Source organism: Schistocerca piceifrons, chromosome 3, assembly GCF_021461385.2.
Source record: "Schistocerca piceifrons isolate TAMUIC-IGC-003096 chromosome 3, iqSchPice1.1, whole genome shotgun sequence".
NCBI lineage: Eukaryota > Metazoa > Arthropoda > Insecta > Orthoptera > Acrididae > Schistocerca > Schistocerca piceifrons.
In genome coordinates, this window is record NC_060140.1 from 255028930 (window position 1) to 255051981 (window position 23052).

At 39.0% G+C, this 23052-nt stretch overlaps 1 protein-coding gene across 1 annotated transcript in view; it reads left to right on the forward strand.

Moving 5' to 3' along the window:
• Positions 1-23052, forward strand: part of LOC124788079 (glutathione hydrolase-like YwrD proenzyme) — a 152321-nt gene that overhangs the window by 125840 nt on the left and 3429 nt on the right. Inside the window, exon 10 of the mRNA XM_047255175.1 lies at positions 16750-16832. Within this exon, the coding sequence (XP_047111131.1) occupies positions 16750-16832 (83 nt within the window). The remainder of the gene's footprint in view (positions 1-16749; positions 16833-23052) is intronic.

The following is a 23052-nucleotide window of genomic DNA, read 5'->3' on the forward strand; positions in this document are numbered from 1 at the left end:
CTCGTTCAGACAGTTGATGCAAAAGTTCGTGAAAATCGACGTTTCTCAATGTCGGAGTTGTCTATTGGTTTTCCACAGATTTCTAAGACTCTCTTGTACGAGATAGTGACAGCAAGATTGGGTTACCGTAAGTTCTGTGCACGATGGGTGCCCAAAATTCTTACCGACCACCACAAAACTCAAAGAATGGCCTCTGCATTAGACTTTCTGTCACGTTATGAGGACGAAGGAGAACCAATGTTAAACAGAATCGTGACCGGTGACGAAACCTGGATTAATTACGTGAACCCTGAGACAAAAGAACAATCAAAGATGTGGGCACATTCAAATTCGCCTACCAAACCAAGAAAAGCCTCGCAAGATTTTTCTGCCAGAAAACTGATGGCAACGGTGTTTTGGGATGCCAAAGGGGTGTTGTTGGTTGAATTCATGGAACGTGGTACGACCATTAATCAAGACGTGTACTGTGAAACAATAAAAAAGTTACGACGGGCTATACAGAACAAACGCCGTGGTATGCTGACTTCCGGTATCGTTTTTTTGCACGATAACGCCCGTCCTCACTCTGCTCGCAGAACAACGGCCCTTCTTGAGTCCTTCAAGTGGGACGTTATCAACCATCCACCTTACAGCCCAGACCTGGCGTCAAGTGATTATCACCTCTTCATGCATTTGAAGAAATGGCTCGGGTCACAGCGGTTTGATGACGACGAAGAGCTCAAAGATGCGGTCACAGGCTGGCTCCAGGCACAAGCGGGTGATTTTTATGCAGAAGGAATTTCAAAGCCTGTGAAGAGATACGATAAGTGCCTCAATCGCTATGGAGACTATGTAGAAAAATAGTGCAAAGATGTAGTTGTAAGATGTATATATTAAAATATTTTTATTTAACTTGGTGTATTTTTTTAAATCAACCGGAGGTTACTTTCTGAACGGCCCTCGTATAAAAAAACAAAGGAAATGTGGAAATTGTCGGAGCCAGTGGCTCCTTCCTCTGGCAGAAGGTTTGAAGGGAAAGGAAGAGGGTTGAAGGTAAAGGATTGGTGAGGTTTAAGAAATGGGGTGAGCTACAGAAAAGTCACCCTAGACCCTGGGTGAATGGCAACTTATCCCTGGTCATGGGAGACTTACCAGACTGCTGTCTCCTCTGATACAGGGTTCTGGGTGACTTTCTGTAACTCCCCCCATTTCCTGAACATCACTTGTCCTTTACATTAGACCCTCTTCCTTTCTCTTCAACCCCATCTGCTAGCAGAAGGAGCTAATAGCTCAAAAAGCTTGCACATTTCCTTTGTTTTTTTACATGCATTTTATCTTGCTGCCACTTGGTGAGTAGGTTTTTTATCTATCCAATTATCTTATAGACAGAGTATAAGGAAATTTGATGGGATTTATATGTTTTACAAACAGGTAGCAGATCAGTAGCTACTGTACTGGCACTTAACCACTGGGATAATGAATATCTGATGATGGTCACATTAGTGAAACTAGTCAAAATACATCAGACAGTTTATGACCTGTTGCTGTGTCCTGTGCATTAATTACAAGAGTCACTATGTCCCTTGCATTTACTACAAAGATTACAAAGTTGTCTTTTGTTAGTACTAGCCTGCTACCTATCCACAGTGGCATGGGGCCATCCTAAATGCAGTCTTTATCAAATGCTCCAGAATCATTAAAACTGGTCAATTTATTTGTAGTTCTGCATGACTAAACATAATGTGCACACAGTGAATTGATAACCTGCTCTTTTTTGCAAGCTGAAAAATTGGAACAGGCACCCTTCAACAAGTTTCAAAACAAATCTTTTCCTCAACACCACCTCACTGTCCACTTGTGTCTGAATACCTAAGTAATGAAGACACCTTCCCATTTGTACTCCTAATACTCATCTCCTTTTCAATTTGGTTCCCTTATGAAATTGTAAATGGACGAATGGCCGCCAACGTAGTACCTGCTATTTGTGTTATCTGCAATACATTCATACCAGAGACAGTGAGGAGAGTATTGGAACAAGTCTACATGCCATTCATGGAAAACAGCTTAAAACTTAATCTCATGTACGGTCTTATTATGAAAGATAGATTGTCAGCATTTTTCTATGTCTGTCAGAACATAGCAAGGGAATAACTGAAATGAAACATGTTCATGTTCATGCATGCAACATTACACTGGGCCACTGTGGAACCAGTCATAACAAAGCAGGACAGACTGGGCCACTATGGAACCAATCATAACAAAGGAGGACAGGCTATATATACCAAAAACGGAAGTTAAGTCCCAGGCCCTTCAGGATAGTGAATATTGTGCTGAACAGTTGACTGAATGCTATGTAATGGTAGCGCACCAGGAAACATGTGAGGTTGTGGTACTGGCAGTTTACAGGACACCAGAAGGATGTATTTTAAGCTTCAAAAAGCATCTGGAGGCACTTTTAATAAGATTATGCTGACTTAATCAGCAAATCATTGTTTAGGGAGAATTTAATGTCTATTTTCTGTCAGATAGCACTGAACGACAGCATTTATAGTTGTCTATGGCCAGCTTTGTATTATTTGGCGCAATGAAATTACTTATTACTGCTAAAGGACACAGTGTTAAAGCCATTAACAATTTGCTTTTAGACCTAAGAAACTTCAGCAATTTACCGTTGGTACTTTGTAAAATATTTTATGAGTTATGGATAAAAAAACACATGACACTGGTGTAAGAATCTACAATATTGTAAATGAAGTACTGGCAGAGAAAAACCAGAAGGCCTTTGGTAGCATGCCTCTATACACAAAAAAGTGTAATTATAAGTGTGTGTAATAGTTTGGAAGTAGAATATGTAACCAGTATCACATGGTTTTTTTTTTTTTTTCATTCATACTGCAGAGATTTAGCTATAAAACCAGCAGTCAATGGTTTATGTTACGGTACCATAATGGTCACTGTCAAAGATGAAATAGTTAGGTGCAGGTACATATCATGGAAGAAATGTACTGCGTCTTAAAATAACAAACAATGACTTGATAATGGCATTAAAAAAGAATTATGGGGCAAACAATGGGGAGACATTTTTTAAGGCAGACAGTGCAGACTGAAAATTACCATAATGGTCACTGTCAATGATTAAATAGTTGGGTACAGGTACATATCATGGGAGAAATGTATTGTGTCTTAGAATAACAAACAATGACTTGATCATGTCATTTGAAAAGGAATTATGCAGCAAACAATGGGGAGACATTTTTAAAGCAGACAGTGTAGACTGAAAATTCACCTCTTTCTAGAATGTTATGTCTCATATCCTCTAAAATAAACAAGTATAAAGTCAGACAGATTGAAGAATAAGGAATGATAACCTTGGAATTAAATTATATTGTGCAAGAAAGAGAGATCTCTGCCTAATCAGAGAACAAGCTATAGTCCAGAATTGAGATCCATTACCACCAGAACTGGAAAATTCTGTAGTCTGTTATTAAAAAAGCAAAACATACACACTGTACTGAAACAATTAAACACCCACAAATGAATTTCTGGCAGAACTGGGAAAAAAGCCTTTGGTAGCTTGCCTCCGTACATGATAAGAATTGTAACTAATATAAAAGAGCACACTGATGGTTTCAGAATTACATCAAATCTTCATTCTTGCAATGCAAGAATGTGCAATGACATCCATATAAAAAGGTAAACAAGTTGTATCACAAAAAAAGAACACACACATCCAGGTTACAACAAAATCCCAGAACAGAGAAAGAAATACAATAAATTGTCATGATTTAAGCAGGTGGTAAGCAGATTTTTTAATACATTTTGTAGTTCATCAGATAGATCTATACAATTTTGAATGCGACATTGTGTATGGTACTATACATACTTGCATTTTTTAAGCTATGTGTTTTCTAATGAACTTCAGGTATGTATAATGTTTCTGCTTGCATAGACTACTACTACTACTACTAATAATAATAATAATAATAATAATAATAATACTGTTATTGCTCTCTCTCTCTCTCTCTCTCTCTATATATATATATATATATATATATATATATATATATTAAAAGAAAGATGATGAGACTTACCAAACAAAAGTGCTGGCAGGTCGATAGACACACAAACAAACACAAACATACACACAAAATTCAAGCTTTTGCAACAAACGGTTAAACGGTTGAAAACTCTTTGCCTTTACAAATGTCAGCTTGTGTCTGTGTATATGCGGATGGATATGTGTGTGTGTGCGAGTGTATACCTGTCCTTTTTTCCCCCTAAGGTAAGTCTTTCCGCTCCCGGGATTGGAATGACTCCTTTCCCTCTCCCTTAAAACCCACATCCTTTCGTCTTTCCCTCCCCTTCCCTCTTTCCTGATGCAGCAACCGTTTGTTGCGAAAGATTGAATTTTGTGTGTATGTTTGTGTTTGTTTGTGTGTCTATCGACCTGCCAGCGCTTTTGATTGGTAAGTCTCATCATCTTTCTTTTTAGATATATTTTTCCCACGTGGAATGTTTCCCTCTATTATATAACAAACACATACATACACACAAAATTCTAGCTTTCGCAACCAATGGTTGCTTCGTCAGGAAACAGGGAAGGAGAGGGAAAGATGAAAGGATGTGGGTTTTAAGGGAGAGGGTAAGGAGTCATTCCAGTCCCGGGAGCGGAAAGACTTACCTTAGGGGGAAAAAAGGACAGGTATACACTTGCACACACACACATATCTATCTGCACATACACAGACACAAGTGGACATTTGTAAAGGCAAAGAGTTTGGGCAGAGATGTCAGTCGAGGCAGAAGTAAAGAGGCAAAGATGTTGTTGAAAGACAGGTGAGATAAGAGCAGCGGCAACTTGAAATTAGCGGAGGTTGAGGCCTGGCGGATAACGAGAAGAGAGGATATACTGAAGGGCAAGTTCCCATCTCCGGAGTTCTGACAGGTTGGTGTTAGTGGGAAGTATCCAGATAACCCGGACAGTGTAACACTGTGCCAAGATGTGCTGGCCGTGCACCAAGGCATGTTTAGCCACAGGGTGATCCTCATTACCAACAAACACTGTCTGCCTGTGTCCATTCATGCGAATGGACAGTTTGTTGCTGGTCATTCCTACATAGAAAGCTTCACAGTGTAGGCAGGTCAGTTGGTAAATCACGTGGGTGCTTTCACACGTGGCTCTGCCTTTGATCGTGTACACCTTCCGGGTTACAGGACTGGAGTAGGTGGTGGTGGGAGGGTGCATTGGACAGGTTTTACACCGGGGGCGGTTACAAGGGTAGGAGCCAGAGGGTATGGAAGGTGGTTTGGGGATTTCATAGGGATGAACTAAGAGGTTACGAAGGTTAGGTGGACGGCGGAAAGACACTCTTCGTGGAGTGGGGAGGATTTCATGAAGGATGGATCTCATTTCAGGGCAGGATTTGAGGAAGTTGTATTCCTGCTGGAGAGCCACATTCAGAGTCTGATCCAGTCCTGGAAAGTATCCTGTCACAAGTGGGGCACTTTTGGGGTTCTTCCGTGGGAGGTTCTGGGTTTGAGGGGATGAGGAAGTGGCTCTGGTTATTTGCTTCTGTACCAGGTCAGGAGGATAGCTGCGGGATGTGAAAGCTGTTTTCAGGTTGTTGGTGTAATGGTTCAGGGATTCCGGACTGGAGCAGATTCGTTTGCCACGAAGACCTAGGCTGTAGGGAAGGGACCGTTTGATGTGGAATGGGTGGCAGATGTCATAATGGAGACACCAACAATCAACAGTACCTCCATTTTTTTGCTTGTGTCTGTGTATGTGCAGATGGATATGTGTGTGTGTACGAGTGTATACCTGTCCTTTTTTCCCCCTAAGGTAAGGCTTTCTGCTCCTGGGATTGGAATGACTCCTTACCCTCTCCCTTAAAACCCACATCCTTTCGTTTTTCCCTCTCCTTCCATCTTTCTTGATGAGGCAACAGTTTGTTGCGAAAGCTTGAATTTCGTGTGTATGTTTGTGTTTGTTTGTGTGTCTATCGACCTGCCAGCACTTTCGTTCGGTAAGTCACATCATCTGTGTTTTTTATATATATGGACCAAATAATTCTAGCTGGCGAACTTTGATGTGGAATGGGTGGCATTGTCATAACACAAACCATTGGTTGTCTTTATCTCCTTTGGTGGTCAATCCACTTCTGGGAAATCTCATGCCGTCACTGGTTTTGTGCTAGACACTGTGGCATAAACTTCACAATTTTCAGCACTACATGACCTTTTTAGGAGAGGAGGGATTTAGGGAACCCCACCAGCAGATATCAAGATGGATGCAGGTGACCTGGCTTGGATATCTCAGTGAAATAGTGCAAAATGCTGTCACAGAAGGGGGGGGAGGGGGGAGGGAAATTATTGTATGGAGAAAACTACAGAGCCAAATGTTTATATCGTAGTTTAACAGGCCTGGCCCAGCAGTTCTTATATGGGCATCAACAAACTCAGACCTGGCCTTTGCCTCACATCAAGCTCTGTTTTCTGTGTGTTTAGTTTATTCTGTCACACATATTGGTCACATTGTGTTTGCTCTGTGCTCATCTCTATGCACTGTTCAGACACTCTGCTCCTCTGTAGAGTCACTCAGATTTCTGCTTTCATTTTCTCTCCATGATTTCATCTCCCTGGGCTAATAGACGAGCTACTGCTGGCCAGAATAATAATATTTTGTGCTTACAGTGGTGGTTCATGATATTGTCATGCCTGTGCTGATACAAAATGTGTGATAGCATGTCTCGGTCTAATACATCACATAAAACAACAGGAGTAGTTGTTTGGTTTCCAATCCTCCCAACAATTTTATAAATTCCGAAAGAATGTTATCTATGCCACACACATAATTTGATTCCAAATCTTCCAAAGCTCTGCAAAACCATGACTTTAATACTGGACACCCATGCCTTCCACACTGACTCACATTTCATCTATGACATCATCAAACAGGTTCTCCCACTAACAGAGACCTACAATGTATTCTTTCCATCTACCCCCCCCCCCCCCCCCCTTGCATTAAACATTAGGAATCCTCATATGCTCTTAATGTTGGCACCTTCAATTTTTGTTTGTTTTTGGTTTTGACTTTTGTTTTCTGTATCAGTCCTTCTGATAACTATGTCTTTTTCAACTTCCTCACCATTTTGCTGCAGCCATTTTGCCTTGGCTTTACTGCGCTTCCTATTTATTTCATTCCTGTGGGACTTATAGAGTGGTATTCCTGTCTTTGCTTGAATATCTTTGCACTTCCTTTATTCATCAATCAATTGAAGTGTTTCTTCTGTTACACAAGGTTTCTTCACAGTTACCTTCCTTGTATCTCTATTATTATTTGTCTGTCCAACTTTAAAAATTGCCATTTATAGAGATGTCCAATACTCTTCAAATGAACTAACTAGTGTCAAAATTAGCTACCAGATGTTATTCATCTATTGCATTAAATCCTTAACCACATGAAGACAAAACAAAGTTCTCACTTAAATACAACTTGCATATAAATGACCACTGTTGCCACTGGGTGTTAACATCAGACTGAAATTGCATCTGAGTAAGCAGCAATCTTTGCTGGAGTGGGTAGTGGTTGTACAGAAGAGGTGTGGGTTGGGGAGGAGGAGGGATAACAAGGAAGGTGTGGGAGAGGATTCTAGTGCTGCCTGTGGTGTTAACATCAGACTGAAATTGCATCTGAGTAAGCAGCAATCTTTGCTGGAGTGGGTAGTGGTTGTACAGAAGAGGTGTGGATTGGGGAGGAGGAGGGATAACAAGGAAGGTGTGGGAGAGGATTCTAGTGCTGCCTGTAGAAGCACATAGGGATGTGAAGGGGACAGGGTAGTGGGCTGCTAGGTACAGCATTATGAGGTTGTGTTGGGCATGGTAGTGATGGAGGGGCGAATGGCAATGGGGAGAGAAAAAAAGCAGAGAACAGGAAAGAACTATGCAGCTGTGCTGGTGGGATAGAAGACATGTGTAGGGCTGGAGTGAGAGCAGGGAAGGAGATAGGCAGGTGGACAAAGGGGTTACAGTGAACCCCCTACTTTATGTTTTGCTGTGGTCCAGACTTTAAAAAGCAAAACTGAGGATAATGTAGAATTGAGGTAAATGTTCAAACCCACAAAATATGAGCAAAAATATATGTAATTGGCATAAATGATTAAAATCATAATCCTCTCCAATACGATGTATAAAATCTCTATAAGTGAAGGAAATTAAATGTACAATACAATGTTTATATAATAATTAGTGGTAATGAATTTCATCAGTTCTTAAAAAATCACACATGTGTAACAGCTAGTAAAAACTCATCATAAAATTGAAATTGGTATCTGGGTGGAGGGTAATCGAGCTGTTTTTCAACATGCTGCAGCCACAAATTATATGTTAAAACATACATTTTTTCAGAGATCATTCCTTTGTGCTCACCCAGAAAAAAGCAAAAATTGATTAACATTGTGAATCAAACCCAAAACTATGAAGTATGGTGAAAGGCATCCGAAGCTAACATGAGCGCGTGTGTGTGTGTGTGTGTGTGTGTGTGTGTGTGTGTGTTTTTTTTTTCCTTCTGCACCCAATGGGAGTGCAGCATACTCTAGTGAAGTGAGCACAGTGAGCTCTAGTGTATTGCTTGTAAGCTTTTCTTTGTTCATTGCACAGAGTAGTTAAAGTAGAGAATTCTGCAGTATTGCAAACATGTGCCATTTACACTTTGAACTCATCCCTTGCTGTAGTGTAAAAACAGCAGGTTTCATGAAAGCACATATATATACACACACAAGTTTTCCATCACATCTGGTACTAATTTATACCGATGAATATGAAATAAAGTTAAGGTTGCTATGATTTCAGTGTTACTGTGTCCCAACAATCCATTACATTTATAACAATCTGTCTACCATCACAGTGCATTAAACACCATTGAGGGCTCCAACAAAGAATGACAGGCGATCACTCAACTGTTCACTGAACATATCCTGTTAATGAAAATGAAGTAGTCTGTGCTAGCTGCAGTTGGTAGAGGCATGATACACTACGGATTTTATCAAGAGGCTCCAAGCAGAACTACTTTAAGTGAAATTAGTACATGGTAATGAAGGGTGTATGAGGAGTAACTATAAAAATTAAACCTATGTGGAAGCCACAGTCACTTCATTCACTGTAGTTCATCGTGTCAGCTGTACTTTGTATCAAGCCACAAAGTAGGCTTGCTGTTTATCATTCTATATGCTAGAAGCCACTGCATTAGCATGATGTCATAATACTATACACCCATTCGCTGCAGGTAGAAGACATAATCCAACATGTTACAAACATCTTAGATGTTGTAATCCAGCAGTTTTCACCGTATTTCAGTTTTCAGTTTATTTTACCATGTAGGCTTAAATTTTTGCTGGTTTTGAGGTGAGCATAAAATGAAAGAATCCTCAAAACTGTGTGTCTTAAGGTATAATTTGTAGCACAGTATAATTTGTTGGAAATGGCTCAATTACCTCTTACATCATAAGCAAAAGTGATAGTCTTTCCAATTACATACTTTACAGTATTACTAGTGACAAAACCTACTTTTTCCCTAATAGGTCCATTTTATGACACAAAATTTTGAAATTTCTTTCTTGTTTGTTTATGGATTCATGATTTACTCTCAGTTGACATTATGATTGTTGGTAAAATTGCTACCTAGGAGGAGAAGAATTAAATTCTCACGCTGACTGATTCATTGCTCCTGTGCCTGTTTATGCCTCATAATCCAATATTTTAGGAATTTCAAATGTTTTGAAGGCTAAGGTCTGTAAACTTATTATGTAGTAAGCTAAACAAAGTGAGTTAGTGTGGTGTGGTGGCTGCACTGGCTGTTGGGTTCTGTAACAAATCACCAGCCAATAAAAGCTAACTGGCCAGAAGTGGTGAACATTTCCTTGATTCTGACTGAGCATTTTCATCAAAACTCAGTGTTTGAATTTAAAAGGTTGGCAATGAATATTGATGCTCAGTGCAGTACATCATAAACACATGCAAAAAGACGAGCGTGAATTATAAGTGACACAACAAAAGGTGGTCAGCTGGGCTACTTCATCATATGTTGGCTTCGTCTGGAACACTTTGTGTTAACTGTCATGTTTTTCCATTGTTGCTGCAACCTATCAGTGGTTGTACCATAACTTCACAGTGAAGCTAAATGTTGCAAGTTATGTTGGCAGTGCCACTTGTGGATTATGTCAGTGTTTGTTCTTTCACATCTCCTGCTTCCGAAATCGCCTAAAATATTTCTTTAACTCTGTCATAACCCATGGTGCAAACTGTCCAGGTTTAGTGCCACTTATAACTTCAATCTATCTCATCAAATGTCAATAAGAAGAATATGGGATGATGTCAGGGGAGACATTGCATAAGAACATAGAATCGATGTAAACCTCACTAAGAAGAAATTTAAAATCAGGGAATTTTTAGCATTTACATCATTTGTTTTTCATAGGGGTTATGAATTTATGGCATGGAATCATGAAAAACATAAAATCAGGGAATGTAAAATCAAAATTCCACTGTTGTGAAGGTTGTGGCCATGAACAAATGGTATGTTGCAGGGAGAGTTCCCACCTGCGCAGTTCAGGAAAGCTGGTGTTTGTGGGAAGAATCCAGATATCACAGGCTGTCAGGCAGTCATAGAAATCAAGCAAACTGTATTGGGCAGTATGCTCAGCTATTGGGTAGTTAGGCTGGCTCTTGGTCAGTTTGGTGGTGACCATTCGTACAGACAAAGAGCTTGTTAGTTGTCATCCCCACATAGAAAATGGCAAATTGATTGCAACTAAGTTTGTATATCACCTGGCTGCTTTCACAGGTGGTCCTACATTTGATGGGATATGAGATGCCTGTGACAGTACTGGTGGACATGGTAGAGAGGATGTATGAGACATGTCTTGCATCTAGGTCTATTGGTCTATTGGAGGGATATAAATCATGGGGCAATGGGTTGGGAGCGGGATGGACAAGGATATTGCATAGATTGTGTGGGTGGCAGAATGCCACTGTGGGAGGGGCAGGGAAGATACCTCTCATTTCAGGCCATGGTGAGAGGGAGTCAAAACCTTGGTGGAGAATTTGATTCATTTGCTCCAGTTCTGGGTAGTACTGATTCATGAGAGGTGTGCTTCTTTGTGGTTTGATGTTGAGTACGCAGGGAATGGCAGGTGAGTGGGGATACAAGGCACTGCCCTTTTATGAATGATATAAAACCTCTTTCTACATCTACATCTATACTCTGCATACCACCGTGAGGAACATGGCAGAGGATATGTCAAATTGCAACAGTTATTCAGGTTTCTTCTTGTTATGTTCATGTATGGAGGATGGGAAGAATGCTTGTTTGAATGCCTCTGTGTGTGCTGTAATTATTCCAATCTTATTCTCAAGATCTCTGTGTGAGTGACACTTTTTCTCTCAGAGTAGCACTTGCAACCTATGTCCTCAATTATTTGCTTGACGTATTCCAATCTCTGTCTTCCTCTACAGTTTTTGCCCTCTACAGCTCCCTCTAGTACCATGGAAGTCATTCCCTCATGTCTTAGCAGATGTCCTATCATCCTGTCCCTTCTCCTTATCAGTGTTTTCCACATATTCCTTTCCTCTCCGATTCTGCGTAGAACCTTCTCATTCCTTACCTTATCAGTCCACCTAATTTTCAACATTCGTCTATAGCACCACATCTCAAATGCTTCAATTCTCTTCTGTTCCGGTTTTCCCACAGTCCATGTTTCACTACCACACAATGCTGTACTCCAGACGTACATCCTCAGAAATTTCTTCCTCAAATTAAGGCCGGTATTTGATATTAGTAGACTTCTCTTGGCCAGAAATGCCTTTTTTGCCATAGCGAGTCTGCTTTTGATGTCCTCCTTGCTCCGTCCGTCATTGGTTATTTTACTGCATAGGTAGCAGAATTCCTTAACTTCATTGACTTCGTGACCACCAATCCTGATGTTAAGTTTCTCGCTGTTCTCATTTCTACTACTTCTCATTACCTTCGTCTTTCTCCGATTTACTCTCAAACCATACTGTGTACTCATTAGACTGTTCATTCCGTTCAGCAGATCATTTAATTCTTCTTCACTTTCACTCAGGATAGCAATGTCATCAGAGAATCGTATCATTGATATCCTTTCACCTTGTATTTTAATTCCACTCCTGAACCTTTCTTTTATTTCCATCATTACTTCCTCGATGTACAGATTGAAGAGTAGGGGCGAAAGGCTACAGCCTTGTCTTACACCCTTCTTAATACGAGCACTTCGTTCTTGATCGTCCACTCTTATTATTCCCTCTTGGTTGTTGTGCATATTGTATATGACCTGTCTCTCCCTATAGCTTACCCCTACTTTTTTCAGAATCTCAACAGCTTGCACCATTTTGTATTGTCGAACGCTTTTTCCAGGTTGACAAATCGTATGAAAGTGTCTTGATTTTTCTTTAGCCTTGCTTCCATTATTAGCCATAACGTCAGAATTGCCTCTCTCATCCCTTTACTTTTCCTAAAGCCAAACTGATTGTCACCTAGCGCATTCTCAATTTTCTTCTCCATTCTTCTGTACATTATTCCTGTAAGCAGTTTCGATGCAAGAGCTGTTAAGCTGATTGTGCGATAATTCTCGCACTTGTCAGCTCTTGCCGTCTTCGGAATTGTGTGGATGATGCTTTTCTGAAAGTCAGATGGTATGTCGCCAGACTCAAACATTCTGCACACCAACGTGAATAGTCGTTTTGTTGCCACTTCCCCCAATGATTTTAGAAATTCTGATGGAATGTTATCTATCCCTTCTGCCTTATTTGACCGTAAGTCCTCCAAAGCTCTTTTAAATTCCGATTCTAATACTGGATCCCCTATCTCTTCTAAATCGACTCCTGTTTCTTCTTCTATCACATCAGACAAATCTTCACCCTCATAGAGGCTTTCAATGTATTCTTTCCACCTATCTGCTCTCTCCTCAGCATTTAACAGTGGAATTCCCATTGCACTCTTAATGTTACCACCGTTGCTTTTAATGTCACTAAAGGTTGTTTTGACTTTCCTGTATGCTGAGTCTGTCCTTCCGACAATCATATCTTTTTCGATGTCTTCACATTTTTCCTGCAGCCATTTCATCTTAGCTTCCCTGCACTTCCTATTTATTTCATTCCTCAGCGACTTGTATTTCTGTATTCCTGATTTTCCCGGAACATGTTTGTACTTCCTCCTTTCATCAATCAACTGAAGTATTTCTTCTGTTACCCATGGTTTCTTCGCAGCTACCTTCTTTGTACCTATGTTTTCCTTCCCAAATTCTGTGATGGCCCTTTTTAGAGATGTCCATTCCTCTTCAACTGTACTGCCTACTGCACTATTCCTTATTGCTGTATCTATAGTGTTAGAGAACTTCAAACGTATCTCGTCATTCCTTAGTACTTCCATATCCCACTTCTTTGTGTATTGATTCTTCCTGACTAATGTCTTGAACTTCAGCCTACTCTTCATCACTACTATATTGTGATCTGAGTCTATATCTGCTCCTGGGTATGCCTTACAGTCCAGTATCTGATTTCGGAATCTCTGTCTGACCATGATGTAATCTTCCCATATTTCCCGGCCTTTTCCAAGTATACCTCCTCCTCTTGTGATTCTTGAACAGGGTATTCGCTATTACTAGCTGAAACTTGTTACAGAACTCAATTAGTCTTTCTCCTCTTTCATTCCTTGTCCCAAGCCCATATTCTCCTGTAACCTTTTCTTCTACTCCCCCTACAACTGCATTCCAGTCGCCCATGACTATTAGATTTTCGTCCCCCTTTACATACTGCATTACCCCTTCAATATCCTCATACACTTTCTCTATCTGTTCATCTTCAGCTTGCGACGTCAGCATGTATACCTGAACTATCGTTGTCGGTGTTGGTCTGCTGTCGATTCTGATTAGAACAACCCGGTCACTGAACTGTTCACAGTAACACACCCTCTGCCCTACCTTCCTATTCATAACGAATCCTACACCTGTTATACCATTTTCTGCTGCTGTTGATATTACCTGATACTCATCTGACCAGAAATCCTTGTCTTCCTTCCACTTCACTTCACTGACCCCTACTATATCTAGATTGAGCCTTTGCATTTCCCTTTTCAGATTTTCTAGTTTCCCTACCACGTTCAAGCTTCTGACATTCCATGCCCCGACTCATAGAACGTTATCCTTTCATTGATTATTCAATCTTTTTCTCATGGTAACCTCCCCCTTGGCAGTCCCCTCCCGGAGATCCGAATGGGGGACTATTCCGGAATCTTTTGCCAATGGAGAGAACATCATGACACTTCTTCAATTACAGGCCACATGTCCTGTGGATACACGTTACATGTCTTTAATGTAGTGGTTTCCATTGCCTTCTGCATCCTCATGTCGCTGATCATTGCTGATTCTTCCGCCTTTAGGGGCAATTTCCCACCCCTAGGACAAGAGAGTCCCCTGAACCTCTATCCGCTCCTCTGCCCTCTTTGACAAGGCTGTTGGCAGAATGAGGCTGACTTCTTATGCCGGAAGTCAGCACATAGGAGGTTGTAAAATGTTCTCAGGGTCATCATTTAATGATAGTTCCTGAAGCTTTGTTGATATACTCTCTAGGGACAGTTTATGTCTACCTTCAAGACTTTTCCATTTCATTCCCTTCAGTATTTTTGTGACACATGGATACAATCAACAAAATCAAAGTCCAGGACTTTCACTGTGAAACATGACGAATAATCATCTCAGTCAAAAGTCATTGGCAACATCAATATTTTCAAGCTAAGTATACAAGAAATCATGTCTTGTTTCCTGCTTACAGCAGTAATCTCAGGGTGAACCAGAATGCTGCTGACAGTCTTTCACAGATTGTATAGGGATACCTTCTGAGTATTTTAGCATGGGGGACCTACAGTCTCCAGTGGCTGATAACAGAGTTATTATATTTCTCATGGTGTCTTGCACCAGTGAACTTTGTATCTGTATTACACTGAAAATAGTACACAATAGTATAAATGTTGTCAGTATGTGCTTTCCATCTTGTTTGGAGACAACATTATTCCATTTGCTTACAGTCCTTTCTGTTGACAACAGTTCTGTCCACATTGGTCTATGTCTTCAAGCTTGCATTCAGCACTGCTCTGTTTTGTCTTGGGTTTTGTTTTTCTGGTAATGTTGATTGAACACTGACACTGATACACAGCAGCAGGGCTAGATTTAGTGCTGAAGAGTAAGTCTCATTGTTGGTTTGCTGAATACAATGGAAGAGCTGCACAAAAATGCTATGCTGAACTGTACCTGCAGAGACAACAAGCCTCATAACAGTACTTTAGCACTTGTGCATAGGTGCCTACAAGAAACCAGATCCTTCCATTATAAATAATTGCATATTGCAGTCATTTTGATTGATACCAAGTTATTTTCACAGAAACAAGGTTATTGTGGTAACAAACCAAATAAATCATAATTACACTATTACTGTGTTACAAGTCACCAGAGACAGTGGGTCTCTTATACCAAAATACTCAGGACTTTGTCAGTTCAGAAATGTATTTTACTGGAGCTAAAGTATTTATGTTAGTATGAGGCTGCTGTAGATTTAATTATACATGAGAGGTTTTAATTATACATGGTGTCCCAGGAGGAATGCTCAGTATTCAGGGATATGACACCAATGACCATTCGAAGCAAAAAATTCTAGTAAACATCAGCTCTAAAATGCAAAAAATAATAGCTATGAGCAGTTTATCATCTTTGCTACTGTGAAACAAATCTCTTCTACTGCAAGCTCTTTCCTTTCCATATTTTGGGACAAGACAGTATGACCAAAACAAGAAAATATTGTCTAGTAACCATGGGATTTAAAGTGCATACTTTAAGAGCTACGAGCAGTTGTTCAGTAGAAGATATGTGTGTCACAGTAGTGAAGGTGAACAACTGCTCATAGCTCTTAAGGTATGCTCTTTAAAGATTAGATTAGACAATCCTTTCTTGTTTTGGTCCATACTACCTCCAGGAACACCCTGCAGAAGAACAGGTGATGGTTAGAGACAAGTAATGGATAGGGAATGGATAGGGAACTGCAAAGATTCAGCCCATGGAATTAATGGGAATGATAATTCTCTTGTGAAGAGTGTTCCTACTTTTGCAGTTCAGAAGCTCAGGCACTAGGCAGGACAAGTTAGTAAAGAATCCACATGACTTGGGTCATGAAGCTGTTACTGAAGTCAACCACATTATGTATTTGTTGCAGTAAAGTTGGTATCAATAAAATATGACTGCCTTCACAGTCACAGGCAAGTGCCTGTGACAGGTAGGCAGACAAAGCTATTGTGTAGGATAGATGGGTGACAGAATCCTGCTCTTGGAGGACTGGTAAGGATAAAGGGGGGTTTTGCTATTTTCAGTGAACAAAGAGATATAGTCAAAATTAGTCAAAAGAATATGAATTATTTGTTCCAATGTTAGAAGAAGTCCATCTCCTGGCGGTTGTATGGAAATCCACAATATGTGTGGCCTTAACCCAAAAGAAATGAGACTGCTACTAAAGAAATATTTGTTGTGGTGTTAGTGCAGATCTGTTTTTTAACAGTTGCTAGTTAGTAAAAGAGTGAAAATTTGTAGGTTTGGCAAATGATAGGATTCATGTCATATCCACATTATTTAGAACATGCTCACCCAACTATTTCTAACTGTTGTGTCTTTAAGATCTGGTGTAAAACATCAATGTACAATTACTCTCTTCCAGGTGCTACTCAACATGGTGGAATTTGGAATGGATCCACAGCAAGCCTTGGATTACCCAAGATTTTTTGTGGATGTCAGTACAAGGTTTGTTATCACAGCTGCTTGATATTCTTAGAAACTGACTAATTCTACTCAACCAATTTTTGAATACAAAACTTTATGTAGTTCATATTTATTATCTTTTTCATTCATTTTTATCTCTATTTCATATAAAACTGACTCTGAGGTAATTGCTTACTTCATAGATACACTTTCTGTCTAATAAGAGTAATATATACGAGGTGTGGCTAGAAAAAAACCAGACTAGTACTGGTGAAACAATAAAACGAATGCAATAAGGCTGAAAGTCGCGTGGCCTGTCACGTGACTCTCGCTCCGCCTACTGCTCGAGTTTCATCTGCCTCCTGCACTCAGTCTGCCCGTGACGTCTGTTTTAAGTAGTTGGCGTTTTGTCTGTGCGTCGGAAAATGTTGAGTGTACAGAAAGAACAGCGTGTTAACATCAAATTTTGTTTCAAACTAGGAAAATCTGCAAGTGAAATGTTTGTAATGTTACAACAAGTGTACGGCGATGATTGTTTATCGTGAACACAAGTGTTGAGTAGTTTAAACGATTTAAAGATGGCCACGAAGACACCAGTGATGACACTCGCACCGGCAGACCATTGTCAGCAAAAACTGATGCAAACATTGAAAAAATTGGTAAACTTGTTCAACAAGATCGCCGTTTAACAATCAGAGCAGTGTTTGAGTTAACAGGAGTTGACAAGGAAAGTGTTAGGCAGATTCTTCATGAAAGTTTCAACATGAACAAAGTGTGTTCAAAAATGGTTCCAAAGTGTCTCACAATTGAACAGAAGGAACGCCGAAGAATGATTTGTTCTGACATCCTGGAAAACATTGAAAGTGATCCCACCTTCTTACAAAATGTTATTACTTGCGATGAATCGTGGTTTTTTACTTACGATCCCGAAACTAAACGCCAATCGATGCATTGGAAAACTCCTGGTTCTCCACGACAAAAAAAAAGCACGAATGTCAAAATCGAAATTCAAGGCAATGATGATTGTTTTTTTTTGACATCAAAGGGATTGTGCACATTGATTGGGTACCAGAGGGACAAACAGTGAATAAGCATTACTACATTAGCGTCCTGGCTACCCTACGTGAGCGAGTACGGAGAAAACAGAACGATTTGTGGAGAAAAAAGTCATGGATCCTTCACTAAGACAATGCCCCAGCTCACAGTGTGTTGTCAGTGAAGACGCGTTTGGCAAAACACAACATTCCCATCTTAGATCATCCACCCTACTCACCTGATTTGGCCCCCTGTGACTTTTTTCTTTTCCCTAAAGTCAAGTCAGCTTTGAAAGGAACTAGATTTGAGACTGTTGAAGCAGTAAAAGAAAAAGCGACAGAAGTAATGTATGGACTTACCGAAAATGATCTGCAGCATTGCTATGAACAGTGGAAAATTTGTATGGAGCGGTGTAGAGACCGAGGAGGAGAGTACATTGAAGGAGATAACATGAAATTGTAAATAAATGTTTTTCCAGCATCAGTCCGGTTTTTTTCTAGCCGCACCTCGTAGTCTCAGAAAATGAACTGGTGAGGTTACAAATGTGTGATTTTCTTAGCTGATAATTTTGACAATAAGGTGGTTTTGTGGACAACACATATATCCAGAGAAAACTTTCAGTAGTTCAGATTAAGAACAAGGCAAGTTGGAAACTAAAGGAGCATACAGGATACATAACAACTGAGGCATCTAATTATACCAGCAAGACCTCAGGACAAGAAAGTAAGAATATAAGCTATAATTCTGAGGATTCACATTTGGAAGTTGTATGGAGAAATTGGTTGATAACTGAACATCTAAGTAATTCTGTCAAAAGTACGTCTCTGAGTAAGTTCTTCAAAATACCACTGTACGAAGAATGGAATGAGTAGAGACAAAATATAAATAAATGACAAAGAATAGTGACTTTAAATAACAATGACTCTTATGGAAAATAATGAAAGATTCTATTAAAAAAATAAAGCCAAGATACTAAAAGAAAGAAGATCGCTAAAATCATGTAGGATATTTTCATCAATTAATGTAACAAAGGACATTATAAATACTACGTATTCTAGTGGTTTTACTGACAAATTATTTTAAATGTCTCAGAAACATTTCTTGTAAACATAAGGTAATACAGACATTTCTTTGTGTAATTCCTTTGTATAATTTACAAACAACTAATGGGTTGTATAATAGCATCAGAGTACAAGTGTTGGAGGATGTGGGGCAACTGAAAAAGTATTTGATCAAAGTCTCAGGTGATGATGTTAGGTGGAACAGTTAACAGCCTGGCTATATACAGTGATACAGCAATATTTTACTGTCAAAATGAGCATAAGTGAGATGCTGCTAGAGAATCACCACTAATGTAAATTGGTGCAAGTAACTCGCCATTATTTTCATGTAGGATGTTGTGATGCAGTCTACATGAAAAATGATGCTGGTCATTTGTGGTGTTGAAGAAATTGCCATAACCCCTACACAGTATTGAAAAAAACATCTAAACTTGAAATTTTGATATGATTTGGCAGTTGCATTGACAAAGCTAGCGTATCCACAATGAACACCTTTAGTGAATAAGTAGAGCGCCTACAGAAAATGACTCCATACAACACTTCATAGTGACACAAGTAATGTAGATAATTTTGTTGCATGACTAGCCCCCTTGAAAGCCTACAGTACAAGTTGCTCTCAATTATAATTGCAGTAAAGGTGGATACCTAGGAATTTGGATGTCTCCAATCTCCGTAACTGTTGGTTTCACCAATACAACCTCTAGGTCTGTATGGCTTGTGTGGAATTGAATAAAATTGATCTTACTGGTGTTGGTCAAAAAAGCATTAACAGTGAACTAGGTGAGGGCTTTGGCTAGGATATAATCACTGCCTATGGCTGGCTAATTTTCTGCCACAATTTTAGTGTTATCAGCCAGCATGCTGAATTTACATTCCTGGTTACATACTGCAAATTGTTAACATAAATCAGGAATAATATTGGACTTGGAACAGAACCCTGAGGGACTCCATCTTATACAGCTGCTCCCCATTTGAAGCCCACACTTTCCAGCACTTCTTTTTGTCTTCTGCTGATGAGGCAGAATATAAGTAGGTTATGTATTGGATGCCAATTGCCATAGTGAAAGATCTTCTCTAATAGTAATCTGTGACTGACACAATCAAAGACTTTTGACAAATTACAAAAGATACCTACTATCAAGCTGTTGTTGTTGTTGTCTATGATATCATGTACAAATGTAAAGATACCTTGTTCAATTTATACAGTCTTTTGAAAGTCAAACTACCTTTTATTAACAATGCCAAACTGGTCAACATGTTTCACAACCTGATTACGTGACAGTTTTTCAAATATTTTGGAAAATATGATTATTAATGAGATTGTTTTATCATTGTTTGCACTTGTAGCATCCCTCTTTATTTGAAGTGTTTCATGAGAGTGTATTTGTGAAACAGTCCCTGGTACATTTCTGAATTAGAGGTAGTGCTGGATTTATGCATTAGACACATAGGCCTGGATCTAGGAAAGGGGGGCATCACTAGACCTCCATCAGCTCTCGTATTTTCAATAGACATAGGGAAAAAATGGAAACATGGAAGGCAACCCAGTGGCCAGCACAACTGTCACTAGCTTAGTGTTTAGGTCATTGGTGAGTTCTGTTGGAGGGCATCTTTTAACATTGCTGTCACAATGACTGTAAAGTTGTATCTATCATCAGTTCATGTACGAGTTAATACTGCTTTTGTTACCAGTTGTCATCCCTGTGCATTTTAGTTAACATTCTTTTTCTTTGAAAAAAATCACTCTACCTGAAAAAATGAGTAGTGTGAAAAAGCTATGCAGTGCACTAAATAGGAAATTAACTATTGAACAAAAGACTGGAATATGCCATTCAAGTAAAAGACTTGGGAAATATTTTTTCTAAATGTGAAAATGCAAATTTGAACTACCTGATCAGTAGTAGCAATGTGTATTTTTAACACTATGTAATGAAAGCACTGATGGTGATGAATGTGTGATGAGAGTGGTGGTAGAGTTAGGAATGGAAGCAACATCGCTTGTGATGGTAACGTGGAGCTTCAAACATTTGGAAATAAGGAAATTGAGGAGGACAGAGAAGATGACAAGAAAACTTGCAAATAGTGTCTTAAAAATAAAAACAAATGAGCATTTGGTGGGAGTGTGGGGCAAAGTACCAAGAAGTCTCTGGCCTAGAGTGCCACCACCATCTTTTCATCAAGCCCTTATTAAATGTTAATGAAGCAGTGGTTCTCTTTGCAGATAATGACATACTGTCTTAAAGATTAAGTGATTATGTTTTTATTTTTTATACTTGTTGTGATACAATCACATCAGAATTACACAATACTATAACTGGTTTTGACCAGATATGCAGGTAACAGTTTTGACCACAAGCTAATTATACATTCCAAGATTACTATAGACATATTACTAAGAATACTTATTGCACAAAAGTGAAGATTATCTCACTCTTTGAGTGATTTTGCAAATTTTAACTAAGTATTCTGTAAAATTTGTAAATGCTCAGGTGTGCTGACCATTCGTACATCATTGTGACACTTGGTCACATCATACACAGCATGACCTTAGTCTACATGCCTCTGGTAAGAAGTTACCTGTACGGCTAAATGTAAGTAATATTCAATATGACCAGCTACTAATCAAGAAAAATGCTGCAACTTGACAAGGCAATGATCTGGAAGAAAATTTAGTTCAGAAGAAGCCTTAGAAATAAGACATGAACTTATATATTCACACAAGAATATAAAAAAGCAAATGGAACATCAACAAAGGATTTGACAATCACAGAGACTGAAGTGATACCTCCAGGTGAATAGAGAGAATTTAGGCCAATATCAGACTACTGCAGAACCAGAAAAAAGGAAAGTGGGAGTGGCTTCCCTCCTTTAGTGCTTAAGTTAAGGATCATTTGACAGCAGATTTCCGTCTCCATGACTTTCTGCCTTCTTCTTTATTGCCGTGTAAGAGTTACCATTGACATCCTTTATACACTGAATTATGTACTTCAGTCGTGGTCTTCCTCTTTTCCTTTTTCCATTAAAATATGTCTCTATTTTTATTTTTAGCTCCTTGTATCACAAGGTATGACATATAGCATTTTTTTGTGCAGTAGCATTTCACCCACCCCTCTCCCAATCTCTTGAGGATTTCACTTGTTATCTTATCAGTCCATTTGATTTTTGGGCTGTTCCCATAAAAACATCTCAGAAGAATTCAATCTTTTCTTTTTTAAGTCTCCAGAGCCACATTCCAAGTACACACCTTCAGAAACCTTATCCTGATTTGCAACTGTTATTTTTTCAGATTAATATTTTTTCTATTGAAGGCTCTCTTTTCTTGAACAGTTACAGTTTTTATTTCTTCTTTGTTTCTTCCATATCATGATCTTGCTTCTTCAATAAGTAAATGAGCCTTTCTGTTACTGCAAGTTGTCACATGCATGCTCTCAGGCACTGGCTTGCCTTCTTTTTTCACAAGAAACCTTCTTTTATCACAAGTCAGCACCATTGTTTTAGACTAATTTATATTCCTGTTCCATTTTTTTCCTATAATTTTATCCAATTTATTTAATATAGTTTCAAGGCCTTCTTCAGTTTCTGTTAAAATAGCAGCATCATTAGCACATCTCTGTGTATCTTCTGTCTTGCAACATACCATAAAATGGGGTAATACAGATCATTTTTAGTCATTTTTTACTGATATTTCCCATGCCATTAAAACCATATTTATGTAATTCTATGTAATTTTATATTTAAAATGCGTGAGTCTTTCTCATTCATTTGATGACAGAAAATTGAAACAAGTGAATATATTATGAGTATAGGAAAGAAATCACTGACGGTGGTACACCATGGGGTGGGATAATTCCAATCAGGGATTTATTTTGCTTGATTATAAATGTTACTCTTTTCCATAGTTACAATGATCAAAATTTTACAATTTTTAAAAAGTACAAACACTACTGTAGTTATAAAGTAAAAAATAGGCCTGCATATATAAATACATGAACAAGAAAAATCAAAACTTTCAACACACAATTCGACACTCAGATTTAAATACTTGTTTCATTACAAGCAGTCCTATTCCACAGTACTAACATCAATATCAGAGAAAATAAACTTTCCTTGTTTGCAAGACATCGGCTACATCTCTGTAATTTTTCTTCTCCTATGTCCATTGTATC